Consider the following 17,990-nt stretch of genomic DNA (forward strand, 5'->3'; position numbering starts at 1 on the left):
ATTATTATTTTTAAATATTATATAAGTGCTTATAGTAATTTATGTTTTATTATGGGTTGCCAATTATATTTAAATTTTACCATATATATTTACTAGAGTTTAAAATTCTCACCATAATTTCTATTAATAATAATTCAATTAGTTATTTTTTTTTTATAACACAGGGGACAAACGAGCATGCGGCTCACCTGATGGTAAGTGATTACCGCCGCCCATGAGCACCCGCAACACCAGGGGAATTGCAAGTACGTTGTCGGCCTTTTAAAAAGGAATAAGCTCTTTTCTTGAAGGTTTCAATATCGTACCGGTTCGGAAATACCATTGCTGGAAGGTGATTCCATAATGTGGTTGTGCGAGGCAAAAAGTTTCTAATAAAGTTATAATATAGGTTTACTATTAGGCTAAGAAAAAAGAATTATTATCTTCTTTTTAAACAATATGTTGTTACTTCATATTACTGCTAATATGAAAAAAATCTCATATTTTTAGTAGTTTGTATTTATAAACAGATAAACATTCTAGAACTGTATATGAATTTAAATACAATAGGTATTAAACAACGATGTAAATTTAATTAAGACCTACTTTTTAAATTAAAAAAAAAAGTAGCAGCAGTAGTCAGTTTTTCTATTATTGGTAAATTATCTTTTGACTTATTGAATCGGGTTTTCGCTTCCGCTCCCGCTACGTCCTAAGCCTCGCGCCAGAGCAGCATTGAGGCGATTACAGCGCCGGGCCTCTTGTGCTCATATTCGAGGGCCTTAAGATTCGTTAATTACTGGAAACATTAAATTTAACTACATCTCTGCCATAATAAAAATGCTTCGGCGAGGAATTTCTCAGAAAAGTTATTGGAGGAAAAATATGAATTGGATACCATCGTCGGCGTTGTGTGTACTTATAAATGAAATTGCGTCGAGATTGATATGAAATTATATTACAGATACAGTCTGCCGTATCGTAGATATATTGATAGAAATATTTCATATACTATGTGCTTAGTTTTATGCTAGGGTAATCTAAAATGATAAAGTATTGAGTTCATGACAGCAATAAAAGAAAGAAGCAGAATTTATTGCCCTTAACCTTTTCATAAAAAATAGAAGTTACTATGAAATAAAACAGAGTTTTTATACTTAGGTATGTTCATAGCTTATAGTCCTAATGGGAGAGGAGATTGGTAGTAATGGAACTTGCTAGTAGTTTACCATTTACATTTTTTTTTGCTTAAACTCTTTTTGGCGCCAAATACAGAGAATAATAAGAATAGTCAATATAAATTAACTGACACAAAAGGCGATAGTGTCGTCCGTGACTAAGACGTTTGTAACAGCGTTACAGCAAATATCGAGAGCTATTTAATATTATTATTATTATCACAGTAAATATCTCGTTTATATAATGTGTACAATTATAAATTTACTCTTTTTCTTCCTAATTATCGGCTCTCAGACACACAATTGTTCTCACGTGTCGGTCATAGCTTAATAGCCGCATGATGCCAGCAGTGTGCGCTAGAGATGACATAATGCTTCCTTCTCTTTCCCACACATACAAAAGTGAAAAAAGTTTAAACCAAGAATAATTATTTCAATTTTTTTTAGTCCCTCCAACACATAACCGTGTTTGTATATATTGCATATGTTTTTCGAACGAATTTATTCTTTGTAGACAGACATTTCACTTAACCCCTGTGCTATCAAGAAGCCTAATGTAAAGCCGGGGCCACACCGGCTCCTGACAGAGATAAATGACTTGCCGCATCGACTCACACTTAACGGATGCTGTATACCTAGTGTGTAGCTACCGAGCCTGTGTAATGATGGCAGAGGTGCGACCTAATGTGTTGAACCTCTTTTCATTATTTTCAACCTGTTTTAAAAAGGGGATGTTATAAATTCGACGTATTTTTTGTGTGTATCATGCTCAAATTATTAACCAATTTTAAAAGAGGGGTAGCTATAGTTTTCTTTATTTTTGTATAACAACTCAGGGCAATCCACACAAGGTCATCTAGTCCCAAGCTAAGCAGAGCTTGTATTATGGGTACTATACAGCTGATATAAATACTTAATTTTCTTTTGTAAATACATGCATTGTAATACAGACTGATACAAACAATCATTCTCATGAATACAAATGTTTGCACCGTAAAAGGAATCGAACCCGCGACCATCGGAAGTAAGTGCGCTAAACTACTAGACCACCGAGGGTGTCAATGCATCTAAAAGATATTATATCATCCAAGCTCTGAAGTTAAATTGATTGGACATAGTTGTGCTCGTATTCCATGGGATATTGGCAGAGTTAGCTCCCACTATTATTTGAAAAAATACGAGCTGAGTTTCTTGTCAGTTCTTCTCATCTCGATATCATTCCGAACTGACGGTAGATTTGACATATCAAAGGAGTCTGTAATAGACCTACATGAATAAAGATATTTTGAATTTGAATTTGAATTTAAATTTGGTACAGCCAAGTTAATGTTCTGGCTGATATCGCAATAATTTAAGTTACTTAATTTTTTTTAATATCTACGATTGTATTGTCATTGTTACATTTAATGTACAAAACTCCCAAAATAACATAAAGAGAAAAAAATAACTTTAAAAATTGAAGATTATAAATTTTATAAATATATTTTGTGTGTAACCAGACTTGTCCCAAATTTTAAAACGGGGTGGCTATTATTCGCACATTTTTTGTATGTGAGGAAACAATTAGCCAAAAATGGAATATTATTAAATTGTACGTAACAGCTTTGTAGTAGATTTTCTTGACTCCAAATGATGATAACTAATTTTGTAATCAATTATATATAAATTCTATTTATTATATTAAACATATTAAGTTTGTTAATACCAAGGTTCTTCATTAAAACAGGCATATTATAATTAAAAAGATACATTTAATTTAACTTTGATATATTAATTTACACGGTACTTATATCTATAAAATATATTTAATTAAATTGAATTTCAAACTTACAACTTTGTATTTTAAGTTGACTTTTATTTGATACCGAAAGTTTTAGTTGACATGTGCAATTGGATAGAAGCCCTTTTTTAAACAAATAAGTTAAAATGACGCAGACAAAATCGCAGGCCGAAGCTAGCACGAGTATCTATTGCACAATATAAATAGATATAGAGGGGTACTTATTAGAAACTCATAGTAGGGTAGCCATGGAGTGGGTAGGACTTAAATTGGAAAAATTTACAACTTAAGATTTACGCAGGCCGAGTGTTGAAGTATTAGCATTTTAATTACGAGTTGGAAACTTGCTGCGTACGACCATTCTTTATAAATCACCTGAGTTAACAGTTTTTAGCGTTTATACAAGGCATATAACATTATAATATTTACAAGTTGAATTCCTTAAAAAAGATGTATTTTTGATATATTAAAATTATCAATGTTGGTTATTAATTGGTTTACAAAATTTATTCGAAACTTACATTTATCAAACAATCAAACCAGATTAGAATAGAAAATCATTTATTCAAATAAACTTAATTTTAAGCACTTTTGAATAGTCAACAATTTTGTTTTTATATCTACCGCTTATTCGGAGAGCTGTCTCATCACAAGAAGAATATGCAAGAAACTTGTGTGTTGCTCTTTTAAACAATCCTTGTAAGTTCACATTTTACAAGTCGAAACGTGTGAATACAAACTACCAACCAGCACTAATTCATTTAAGCTCAAATATAAAAACATAATAAGATTTATTAATCTTTATTTATTTTATTTTATTACGATATATTTATCGTAACTAAAATATTATATATATATCGTAACTTTAAACATCTTGAAATATGTACGTATATTTATTACTATTTATTCATGTGTTAGATAAAGTTATGTACCGTGCAAGAAATCAAAGCCGCGACCATCGGAGGTAAGGCTGCTAAACTGCTAAACCATCAAGACTATCATGTAATTATCCCGTTTTAGCTATAAAGTACAGTCCCAAGTTACATGTAACATACAGCTACACTAAACTAACAATGTACGCGACAATATCTGGTATTCTATTAAACTTTCAACTACCAGTACTTGTTGCCGGTTCGCTGTGAGTTGTGCCCGCGTTTGGTAGTCTTGCCCTTATATGTCCGACCAGGTTAGGAAACAGACATTGCTGTATATGGGCCGGGGGTCCATTCTATCGGTATGTCACTAGGTACAGTGCTCTAAGCACAAACACCAGCGGTTAATGTGTAGATAAATAAATCGTGTTGATGTAGGTCCGTTATGACCACCCACCTTTGTAAAATGTATGTGATATTATACAGTAGTCTACATAATGGTAGAAATAGAAATAATCTTTATTCAAATAAACTCATTACAAGCACTTTTGAATAGTCATATTTTGATTCTACCACTCATTCGGAATGCAGATTCATCACAAGAAGAATGAGCAACAAACTTGTGTGTTGCTCTTTTAAATAGAAATTTATAAAAGTAGTGCAGACTATTCTCAAGTAAATTCCTCGGCGTACATTATAGGTTTACGAAGGTCTTAGTCTGCGAAAGGATATTCTATTCCTAGATTGTGATCTAACTGTACCCTTCGCGTGATATCTTGCTTTGCAAACAGTCACGGTTGATGTTCGCGGATTCGATTCCTCGCACGGTGCAAACATTTGTATTCATAAGTATGGGTGTTTTCTTTATTCACAATTAAAGAATCTACGTATTTATATGAATTGTCCTGTACCCATAACACAAGCTTCGATTATCGTAGGACTAGATGGCACTGTGTTAATTGTCCAGGATTATTTATTTATTATTTTATAAAGAATCCTGGACGATTAAATATACATAAATTATATATTATTATATTTAATAAACATGAATGTAAACACAAATAAAAGATATCGTCCTGAACATTATTTTTGCACAATACCTCTCTCCAAATGCATAACCTCTAACAATATGTTCTTAATGAAAATAGAATATAATAGAAAAATACTTTATTCAAATATACACTTTTGAATAGTCATCACCATTTTTTTAAGTCAATTGTATCCTTTTATTTATAATTTTACTGTACAATAAAGTATTACAAACAAACAAACAAACATTTTTTTAATCTACCGCTCATTCGGAAAGCTGTCTCATCACAAGAAGAATGAGCAAGAAACTTTCGTGTTGCTCTTTTAAATAATCGTTGTAACTTTACATTTTTAACTCGAAACGTGTGAATACGAACTACCAACTAGCACTAACTTATTAGGGTCAAATATTAAATACACAATAAGATTAAATCAGTCGTAGTGATAAGAACAAGAGCAAACCAGACCAAGTAGAAGCGAAAGCTGCTATCAACAGTTCAACAAGTAGCTAGCTATCTCACTCGGCGTCATTTCCCCATGATTTATAGGCGTTGTGGACAAACTGACGAGAGAGCGTTAAATTTTTTTACGACTATATGAAGCTCGAGGTTGAAAATAAGAGGTTTACGAAGGTCTTAGTCTGCGAAAGGATATTCTATTCCTAGATTGTGATCTAACTGTACCCTTCGCGTGATATCGAGTATAACAGATGGCTTCGTATAGGACACCGCTTTATTTTCAGTCGCGGGTTCGATTCCTCGCACGGTACAAACATTTGTATTCATGAGTATGATTGTTTGTATCGGTCTGAGTAGTTTCTATGTATATTATGTATGTATTATACATAGAAAACACCCAAATAAAAAATGGTGCCCCGGCAGAGTAATTTGTTAGCGCAAACAGGTACAATATTCCATTATCATTCATAAAAAATACACAGAAAATACCTAGACCAAAACAAGCAAACAAATTCAAGAATTTTTTTAAAATTAATTGTTGTGCTAGGAAAGGAACCCGTAACCTTCAGAAATACAGTAGTGTGCTAAATCGCTACACCACCGAGGCCTTAAAGTCAGTGATAAGTTATTGTACATTACTTAGGTTTATGCGTATAACGGGGATTTATGACATTATTTTGTACGAGAAAATACTAACTTGCGTGTAGACATGCTCAATGTGAACCTTATAGCGCAGGCTTTTGCTTTTTAATATTTCTATATATAGGATATCTATAGAAATAAATAAAATTGAAGTGTACTGTTTGTAATTTCATTAATTAACAGGTTATTTTATATTATATTATATCGAACTAAAAAAAGTATACGGACTAAGTAAAGAAATATTTTTTAATGTATTTTTGCCTGTGTGTTTGTCATGTTTATCTCTGAAACGGATAAATCGATTTTGAAGGGACTTCCACTGGCAGATAGCTAAAATTATAAGGACTTTAGTTAGGCTACTTTTTTATTTATTTTAATTTATATTTGTCTGACTTAAAATTCATAGCGCTCACAACGTTATCTTATTGAACGAAGCGTAATAACACTTTATTTTATGTTTATTTGAATTAAGATTATTTCTATTTAAAAAAAGTTAATTTCACCGCGAATGAAGTCGCGTGTAATACCTAGTCTTTAGATATAGCGATGCTGTATCTTAACATATTAAAGCAAATAGTTTAGTAACGTAGTTAGTAATTACAATTAAGAAACTGTTATTAGGATTCTCTGTCAGCTCTAACTGTTCTAGTATTTATTTGTAGCCCAATTTATGGGTTCAGATAAATTTTATGCGTCGTCTAGACTACAGAATTAAATATTTATTACTATTTCTTTATCTAGAATATTATCCAATGTTTATCAGAGAATATATTTGTTACAAATAAATTTAAGTATCGACTTCTAACATTTATTAATTAATTTGAAGCATTTTAGCAAGCAACTTTCGAACTTGCTACGTTGTAAATATTGAATTTAATTGAATGTAAATATTTCTACTAAAATATATTTATATCAGAAATATTGCTTACTAGTTGACCTGCGTAACTTCATCTCCATCAAATAAAATAATAATAACCTAAGAGAATTTATACAGCGCCATCTAGTCCCAAGCTAAGCAGAGTTTTTATAGTAAACAATAGATATATGAAATTCATTTTTTTGTAGATACAAACATATTATATCATACTTACTTGACATTTATCAATATATTCGCCCAATTTATATAATGTCTTTTGAACTTATAGCCTATGTGTTATTCTAATGTGTAAGCTATATTACTGTAGTTTTATCAAAATCCGTTCAGTAGTTTTGCGAAAGAGCAACAAACATCCATCCTGGAGGGATGGATGTTTGTATATCGATTCGATTATATGTTATATATATATATATAACCTAATCGAATTAGAAAAGAACATTTACGTTACTGTATGCCATTATTAACTTTATACATTAATTCTTAATAATTTAGTACTAGAACATTTCTCGCGTATACTAAATTCAAATATTTATAAAGTTTTTTTATTACAATGCTAATTACAGCGGAAATTTCAATTTCTTTTAATCCCCTGTTGGGCTTATTTCATCGTATAATTTTAGTCAAGTCTATCTTTCAGACCTGAAAAACATGCAAGTTTCTTACTCATTCTTCTTGTCATGAGTCTACGTTCCGAATGAGTGGTAGAATGAAAAAAATATGACTATTACAAAATGCTTATTTAAAAATTATTTGAATGAACTAAAAAGGTAAAACTAAACTCTATTCTCCCAAATTTGAATTTAAAAATAAATCTGTATTATTGTGAACACGAACAACATTTATTTTAAAAGAATAAGAGCTGAGTTTCTTGTCTGTTCTTCTCATCTCGAAATCATTCCGAACAGAATGGTACATTGAACATTTCCGTATAGATTTGACATATCATAAGAGTCTGTACTGTAGTGTAGTTCATGTAGAATACCTACATGAATGAAGATATTTTGAATTAGAATCTTAATTTAAAGATTATTTCTATTTCTAAGGACGTAGTTTGATTATCACAGGAATTATAAGGAAGACCGCGATCTATAATAGGAGAATACTAAACAGTATCACAAACGTTCCGCGGCTAATGTCGTGGTAGTACTAAATAGGGCTGCTACAAAAATAGAATGCCTACTGTGCGAGATTTTTACTTCTTATTTTTACAATTTTGTTATAAATTTCAAATTATAAAATTGTTCATTCATACACATACTTGACTTATTTATACTAAAGACTTGCATAAGCAAGTCGACTTTTTTGCATTAATACTTTTTTCTCCTACCGTCCAGTTTAGTATATCATTCAATTGAAAAATAGCCATGAAACTCAACTGATTTTGTTTTTTATTATGAAAAATTAAAACTAATTTGTTATTATGTACTTTTGCTAATTTCTTACTACTTACGTCTAATTTCAATAAAATTCCCGTATATTTAATAATTGGTATGAGATTTTGTACTACGGACAGTCAGTAATTTTTCCACTGCGGTCAAAATCACATAAAATCACTAAAAATTTGATACGATCTTGTGTAGACATTTTACTGTATCGTACGAGGTTAAATTCTTTTAAGTGACAACCCTGACATTAGATCGGCTTCCGATCTAGCGACACGTGCGACAGATCACGACGTCGTCGCACGACAAACGTGTATTGATGTCGGCGATTTTTTGTCGCTTTCCTTTCTTGCTTTTGTCGTGGTCGGCCACGAGAAGGGTTATTCATTTATTCACCAAAGAAAGGCTGTTTGACCGCGTGAGTACCTATTTCATAACTAGTGGTCGTCGAATAGTCGAAATTCGACCATAAAAAAATTCAATGATGAATGATAAGATTTTTCAAAAGCAATTTGAATATAATATTTTTATTCCTTCGAAGGCTTCTGAAAAACTATCATAAACTTGTATACACATATTAAAGCATTTTATTATACATATATTGTATTATAGTTCATGGAAATCTCTCCCCCAGAAGCCTGTTTGAATTTCTTGTATTTCGCTAGTAAAGCAAAATATACTGTACACATATAAAAAATAAATTATATTAACTAAGTAACGTCCTACATCTTTATCCTTACATAATATAAAAAAAGTAGTTTTCGTTGTCAGTTCGCTTAGATCTTTTAAACTACGCAACGGATTTTAATGCAATTTTCAGCAGTAGATAGAGTGATTCAAGAGGAAGGTTCATATGTATAATACATGTACACCCGGGCGAAGGCGGAGCGAGTAGTGCTGTATAAAGTAGTGTTAGGAAAAAAAAATATATTCCTCTCTCGTACATCTAGATTGTGAAATGAACTACCTGAGGAGGTTTTCTTGAGAGACTACAGCATGGGGTTTTTGAAGAAGAGTGTACTAAGGTTTCTTAAGCGTCACCAACGTGCACTAGACACCCCAGGTGTCTTAGGAGCCCATAGGTTGCAGTGACCGTTTACCATCAGATGGGCCATATGCTTTTTTGCCACTGTCGCAGTAAAAAACGCATTTTCTCATTCTCTATATTAAAGGAATACGAGTGTATGGTGAGTACATAACGAAATAATATACACTCGCCATGTGGCCATGGAATATGTTTTATTTGCAAAACAAATTTTCTCACAAGAATCCTCCAGGCTACGCACTATGCCCGCCTGACATGTTGGTTATTCATAAAAAATATTAAGGCGGAATTAAACCACAGAGAGTCATAATTACATACATGTACAACTGGCTAAACTTTAGAACTTTTGCATTGATTTTTAAATTCAAACTCGATCTAGACTTGAAGCAGAACCAAAGAGATTCATCATTTATCAGATTTGTGACAGACTCGACACATCGGCTCTGCGGCGAGATATTGCATCTCTGTGCATTTTCTACCGCATATATCACGGTGATTGTTCTGAGGAATTGTTCGGATTAATATCAGCTGCTGAGTTTCACCACCACCCGCCGGAAACTAAAATACAATCCTGAAAATATATATAATCTATAAAATAAAATACATCCAGATGGGATGAATGGTGGTCCTCCACAGTGCGGTTTTCTAGAAACTTTTGCCACGCACAACCTTGTGGAGCTTCCAGCAATGGTATTTCCGAAATGATACCATATTTTCAATATGGTATAAGCCTTCAAGAATAGAGCTTATTCATTCTTAAAAAGCCGGCAACGCAGTTGCAATGCCCCTGGTGTTACGGGTGCTTATGGGCAACTGTTTGTTACGTTTTCGCGTAAAACCTACCCAATGGATTTTGATGAAACTTTATAGTAATATAGCTTATACAGCAGAATAACACGTAGACTATAAATTTCATGCGGATTAAACCACGGGTACATCAATTTAATATATGGATTGTAGTTGTTGCTCCATACCATCTTTTGTTCTGTTCTTTTTGCCGTCTTAGTTCAAATCCGGCTTTATTTCGCAATAGCGTACAAAGTCGATCTATAATATTCCTTGTATGACGAGTTCATTCTTCTCGAATGTAGAAAATATATTTTATTTTTTTGCTAAGTGAAATTCACGCATATTGCTTTACGTCAAAGTCACATTTCCGCTGTGGATATTTTTTTACTTCCTTTATATGAAATGGAAGAAAAATGTTAATTAATTTTATTGAGACGAAATTTCCGCATTTTTTCTGCGTAATACAAAAATAAAAAATGTATAGATCTACTCATACCTCGACTTATATCTTATATATAAAATTCTTGTGTTACCATGTTAGTTACCATACTCCTCCGAAACGGCGCGACCGATTTTTATGAAATTTTATGTTATTACATGTTCAGTAGGTCTGAGAGTGGGTTACTATCTATTTTTCATACGCCTAAGTGTTTTTTTTTATTTTTGGACTGTTTTTTGTTTTTCATAATGTGATTTATTATAAAATACATACAACCCTAAATTTTGACCCTTCTATCACGATTTTTTAATAGTGATTTTAATTTATATGGCAAAACAACATTTGCGGGATCAGCATATTTATACTATGTCCAAAGCAAAAAAATATATTAATAGTAATAATATTACCTTCAGGACAATCATTCCAAATGGGGAAAGGCAGAGCCAACTATCGACACTGTTCACATCGACAGTTGTACTCATACTCCACATATAGATAGTAATATTTGAATTTAACGTAGTATGACTCGGACTAGTTACTTTGTTAACGGTGTTTCTATCAACTGAAGTATGGGCTCCACATAGGGGTGATATACCACAACAATTACGTTCAATTGACACTTTTAAGTTTGTATATATTTTAATTGTATTGGTATATCATATATAATATATGGTATATGCTATCTACTCGCGAACTCAATGTTTTTTTAATATTATACTCATCCTGCAGCTATAAAACTGAACGTTGAAACGTATCTTAATGAATGAACGAGTTCCAAGTCATATATAGTAGTAAAAGATTATATAGAAAGTGCTAAATGATACAAAGTGCCGAACACTGCTGCAATTAGTATGCGTCGAGTACAAACCGGTTGCTATGACAACGCGAGCACACCGCGTTAAACAAACTAATTGGCCGACGCTTTTATTGCCGGCTGTAGACACATAGTTTTATGAATGTAACATGAACGAGTGAATGACTAAAGTGTCGTAATTGAATGAATGAATATTTAATTTGCCACTCAATTATAATTTAAATTCGTTCGAAATTCGTTCGATGTTATTTGAGGTTGGTAATATGTATATTGAGTATTATCTGTGCAGTATTCTAAGTTTAAATTTTGTTTGTTCGCAGGCATGCTGAGATCTACTTACGACCGGCCAGATCACGAACGTAAGTTGCAATAATTATTAATGTTTATTCAAATAATTATACAGGTTATAAATGTGTCGTCTTTAAATAGTTTAAAACAATAACCTTACCTAATAATAAAACAACTATTATATTCTATAAAAGGTATCACCGCAATCTGATGAAATTGATATATAACTAACAAAGAAGGAAACTCTATCGATTGGAAAAAGTATAATCGAAATCGGTACTGATTTGAGTAAGGTATACGCATATAATAATATAGTCGACTTGAGAATCTCCCCCTTTAAAGTTGGTTACTATATAGATCTCTACACAGCCTAATAATTGAATACCCTTATTCAATTCGCCGGAACGAGTCACAATTCAAAATGCCTTGAATCCTTGACCGTCGTACAACATCCATCCTGAATAATTACAGTCCTACAGGCTCGCCGTCAACCGGCGAGTGTTCCCCATCACTGTTATGTTATATTATATCGAGGTATAACTATCAAGTACTGTCAATGGTGTATTACGACACTAGAGAAAGTGTACAATTGCGGTGTTATTGCCACACTTCGTTTAGTTTTCACGTAATAAAAACATTTTTATATTTTTGTGTATCTTAATCATCGTGATCATTCCATAAATTCAATGATATTTTGGAATAGTTTCTTAAATTTGGGTTTTAATTAATATTTTATGATTTGCGTATGTATGATTATAATATGATTTTACTATATAAAATATGCAGTATAAATGTAAAAATTCAATGATTTTTACTTTCGATGAAACAGACTTCAAACTGCGCAACAAATTTACAAATGACGACGTAAAAGTACTTAAAGTATGTTTGATTAAATATTACTTTTGTTCTATTCTTATATTTGCGTTAGTATATAAAGCTTAGAATCTGTTCGTTTAAACACGTTAATCTCTGAAACGCTGATTAATTTACTGACTGCTGGCTGCTGATTAAATGATTTCACCGTAATTTAAACAATAATCTCATTTGAAAATACGTAAAGAAGTCACTTGTTAGTTCTTCTACATACAAACTACTTTCTGAACTGATGGTAGATCTGAAAAATGTCTGTAATAACTTTTAGATAATTTTATTTGACACGTTAGAAATTGTGGGCGCTAATTTGGTGTATCACTTGTCTTTGTGCAATGTGTTATCTATTGCATTGCGTTGCATAATATCTCAATGGCGTTTCCCATCAATTTGCATTTCTCGATCGTACCACGACAGGAACTCACCGCATACTGTAGTAGGGGCATCGTTTATAAATAATTGCATGCTTGTGCCCCGCACGGCAGCGTTCACCGTTCGTCAAATAAATCAACGGTATTTGCATATGGGGTACCTGGGGCTCTGAAATGGCTACTTTACAGTAACAGGTTGCTAAAGCAATTCAATTTTATAAAAGAGTTCGCTATATATAGGTGAGTGTAAATCGGTAATAATAGTTGGAGTTTCTTTATTCTATTATTTAATTGAAGGCCTCGGTGGTCTAGCGGTTTAGCACGCCGCTTTACGTCCGATGGTCGCGGGTTCGATTCCTCGCACGGCACAATCATTTGTATTCATGATTGTTTGTATTAGTCTGGGTGCTTTCTATGTATATATTTACGAATATATTATGAAAGAAAAGAAAGAAAGAAAAACATATTAGTACCTATAACACCAACTTTAGGTAACTTGGGACTAGCAAGTTTGTTTTTAATGCTAGTACTAATGTTATGTGTATTGAATTGAAATGAATATTAAAAATAATAGTTCTAAAATTATTAATTTAAAAATAACAATTTCAATAGAGTTGATGGCGATCGGTTGCGATTACCACCACTTCTTGCCTTGGGACTAGATGGCGCTGTCTTAATTATACATGAACTATTATTATTTTGCATTCAAACTTCATCGGTGTACAATGCCACTTCGAATCTTGTATTACTGAGAGCACATACAACATCAATATAGCTATATAGCGAGTAAACTGCGTTTACCAATTGTTCCACCGGTGGTGGAAATAGATCGGAGTTCGATGTTTGCCACAAACCAAGTTTGTTCGTATAACTTATAGGTGCGGGAAATTAATTTCAGCCGCGTTGTAGAAATTGTACTTTAATATCCTAGTAGGTAGATAGTTGTGTATATGTCTCCTATAATAATAATAATTATGAACAATTCACACAGCGCCATCTAGTGCCAAGCTAAGCAAATCTGGCTTGTGTTATGTGTACTGGGTATATATTAACATAATGGGCTAGGAACATTCTAGAATAATGAACCTGTCAAACATTTAAAGATGTTTTTTTTATTTATTAATATTTTACGGCTCTGGATACAAGTCCTTTTTAATCCAACATAAAGTACAAAAACAAAAACAATCACAGTTTCTTCACAATGTTCCAATTCAGTGTAGTAATTCCTAAGTTTTATTTTCCGTACTACAAAGTCCATCGTCTTATAATAAGCAATTATTATGATCAAATTAAATGAAGTGAAATGAAATTAATTTATTTGCAGAATGCTTCTTTAGAATTCAGAATTTAAGATTTGAATTACAGAATTCTTTCTTTCTCTATTAGCTGATGATACGTACTAATATTCTTGGTTTAACTGCCCCAATGTCATCATCATCTTTTCATCCTTATCCCATAAATTTGGGGTCGGCGTAATATGTTTTTCGTTTCCATTCATATGTTGCAGTCATCGCGTTATAATAATTTTATATTAATATCATCTTTCACACATCCATAAAAATCTCTTTTTTGGCCTTCCTCTGCCCACATAACCATCCACATTCATTTGTAACATCTTTCTTAAAATATTATCCTCGTTCCTACGCATTACATGTCCATACCATGATAGGCGATTACTCTTCAATTCCTCTCTGACACCGGTGACGACTTTCATACTTCCTCTAATGAATTCATTCTTTATCTTATCCATTCTTGTCACACCACATTTCCACCTCAACATTCTCATTTCAGTTGCATGCAGTCGTCTTTCATCCGTCGCCTTTACGGGCCAGCATTTTGATCCATACAAGATAAGGCCGGATGGTCTTGTAAATTTTCTGTTTTAATATTGGAACACGTTTGTCACACGTCGTTGCCTATCAATATAAATGCCGCCACTTCATCCATCCAAAATAACGTTAATTTTATGCTTTATGGCCCTGTCTAATTCACCATTGCTTTGGAGGAGAGAACCTAGATCGGAAATCGGAGCAAATCGGTAATGGAGCACCATTTAGTGATATGGCTTTTGCAGAGCGGAAAGACCGCCAAAATCACAAACTGCCCCAATATATGGGCATGCAAATTTTTAATAAGTTACAATAAAAATAAATCTATACTGTCAGAATTTAAAATTAATATCTTGTGTCTTAATATAATAATTTTATATTAATAATAGCAATTATACAATATAAAAATGTCTATAATCATCACACATACTGTCTAATGTTGAAAGAGCAACTTTTTTTACCATTACTATAGTTTCACTGCCGTATCTCAACATCCATATTCCTCCTTAAAAGTCTGGCAACTTACATGCAATTAATTCCCCTAATGTTGCGAGTGCTGTCGACGACGGTAAACACTTACCAGCAGGTGTGCCGCAAGCTAGTTTGCTCCTTATGTCATAGCGAATAGAATTTAAAATCATTATATTAACACGTCAAATAAAAACTTTGTGCACCTTTTTACGAAAATTGCGCGGAGGAGTATGAAATTTTGCACACTTACCTATACATATAAATAAAATTGGAGTGTCTGTTTGTAATATTGAAATAACCGTTTGTTACTACATGCCTATCAATATAAATACGGTACGGTATACACCAAAATAACATTTTTTACAATTTTCGTCTGTCTGTCTGTCTGTCTGTTTGTTCCGGCTAATCTCTAAAATGGTTGGACCGATTCTGACGGGACTTTTTTGGCAGGTAGCTGCTGTAATAAAAGTAACTTAGGTTACTTTTATATTTCATATAAATTAAAATTAAAATCCACGCGGACGAAGTCGCTGTGCAGCTAAGGTTCTTAAATAAAATAATATTGCGACTATAACTGGGGAGAAATTCATATTAGATCAAATTGATTACTTGAATGAACGAACGAATTTGCAATGGTTCAGTAATAGTTGTTCATGCATCTATATAAATATACATTGTAAATATTTTTTATATAAAAAGATATCAATGATGAAGTTCTTCTCAAATATAACGATCTGGACGGTAGGGAAAAAATTATGATTAATGAAAGAAATTTTACGTTCATAACCACTAAAATGTGTCATACATTGAATAAAATATATTTTTGAATTTGAATTTGTACTACATAAGCAAAGATTTGTATAAATATTAGATTAAGATGGACAACCGTTAGAGCGACGGAGGAAATTATATTCTTTCATCGAGGAAATTGCAGTTTTTGTGGCGGCGAGATGTCGCAGATATACAGACCTACTGACAGACGTCATAAAACTTAGTTTAGACTTATATAAAGTATTATATACTAGCTGACCTGCGCAACTTCGTCTACAGCATTTACATTATATTTCGCCCAATTTGCATAATACATGTTTTTTAATTGATCTAATATATTTTTATGTATAATTTACAAAAAAACATCTGCCCTACCTGCTTATATAAACTATAATAATCATATTTTTTCGTATACGCAATGTTCCTAAGAAATGTACTACGTTTTTACTATATATAAATTATAGAATTCGACCATAAAATAAGATGTTATTTCACTAAAATCATACATATAATATTGTACAAGAAAACTGTCAAAACATAAGGAACGCAATGCAAAATAAATTACTTGAATTAAAATATACTGAGACATTTTTTATCAAAATTAATAAACAATCTTCTCAGAATTGATTCTGTAGATAAATTATCTATAGATATCTATAGATAATGCTTCCCATACACGAATATTAATATTAAACCAATAAATTACAACGCACCATAGTTCCAATATAAAGAATCGCTCTCCGTTCATTACGCACATTTAAGGTCGGCCCACAAAAGCAGCGATTCTAACAATCTCCCCAAATTCCGTACAATGGCGTTCTCTTTGGCGACGGTAGCTCCTCATTGCTCAAATATGATTAATAACTGTGATATTAGGAACGTAAACATGGATCGTAATAAGGACGTCCCAGAAACGTACAGGAAACAACGGTCAGCTATACGCATACGTCCGATTTAATATTCGGACATCTTTTGTTTCTTTTATATCTGTTCTATTATAATAATAATAGTACCCCTGGACAATTTATACAATCTAGTCCCACGGTAAGCAGAGCTTGTGTTATGGGTACTAGATAACTGATATAAATACTTACATATTTTTTTGTAAATACATAAATAATATATGACTACATTGAAAATACAAAATACAAATGAAATTCTAATTTAAGTGACCAGTACTGAAGGCGAAATTAAAAAGAGCACTTTTGGATAAAGTTTAATAAATAAGTATTTACATAACTTAATTATACAACTACAACATAAAATTAAAAAGCTTAAAAATATAATACAATAACTAAAATATATTATTAAAAGGGGGGACCCCTTTGTATATAGGTAGGTAAGTAAAAATAAATGTTAATATTTATTTTAACCTTTATTCAATAAATAAATACAAGCAATAATATTGATGAATACAAATGTTAGTACCGTGCGAGGAATCGGACCCGCGACCTTTGGAAATAAAGCAGTGTGTTAATCGAACCATATATATATATATATATATCGACTACTCCCCGCTAACAATAACTAATTAAAAATCAACCAAAATTGTTGTTATTCTTAAGTATTATTTATGGAGATAATTAAAATGAGTGGGTACTTCTGCTCAGTCCAGGTCAGCATCAACTGCCGCATCTGAGTTTAACAAAACGAGGTCGTTACATCCGATACCGTCCAAACTTAAAGTAATAACAATACAAAAACTCATCACTGGAGCGCTCTAAAGCGCTTTTACAAATGAAAAAAGAGTCTCAACACAAACGACTACCTGAATCACTTTTCTGTTTAACGAAGGGCAATGTCGTTAAGAACGGAACAGGCTCGATTTAACGGAAAAACTCGGTTATCTATGTAACGATCGGGCGTTATTCCGCGAGATGGGAGCCTGAAGTGAATTTGCATTATTTTTTATCGCCCGCGCCGCTGACACTGCCGATGTTCACTTTTGTTGCAAGTAACAATAGTCGGTGAATTTTCGTTTTACATTCGAGCCTTAAAGGATGTTTTTCTTCGGCGACACTGCGAATGAAAAATTACTTTATTATTGTGCGCGCGCCCTACTTATATCGCCGCCATTTTGTTATTAGAAAATTCTTAACCGTCTCG

General features: G+C 32.4%; 2 protein-coding genes across 2 annotated transcripts in view; one reads left to right on the plus strand and one right to left on the minus strand.

The window, feature by feature from the left end:
* The window catches only part of LOC131852820 (protein yippee-like 5), a 519,555-nt gene that overhangs the window by 332,860 nt on the left and 168,705 nt on the right, over positions 1-17,990 (minus strand). The gene's annotated exons all lie outside the window — the stretch shown is intronic.
* Positions 1-17,990, plus strand: part of LOC131852774 (teneurin-m) — a 344,172-nt gene that overhangs the window by 245,725 nt on the left and 80,457 nt on the right. Inside the window, exon 4 of the mRNA XM_059203497.1 lies at positions 11,605-11,643. Within this exon, the coding sequence (XP_059059480.1) occupies positions 11,605-11,643 (39 nt within the window). The remainder of the gene's footprint in view (positions 1-11,604; positions 11,644-17,990) is intronic.

The sequence above is a fragment of the Achroia grisella genome, unplaced genomic scaffold, assembly GCF_030625045.1.
Source record: "Achroia grisella isolate CSIRO2021 unplaced genomic scaffold, CSIRO_AGI_Agris_v1 utg862, whole genome shotgun sequence".
NCBI classification, from domain to species: Eukaryota; Metazoa; Arthropoda; class Insecta; order Lepidoptera; family Pyralidae; genus Achroia; species Achroia grisella.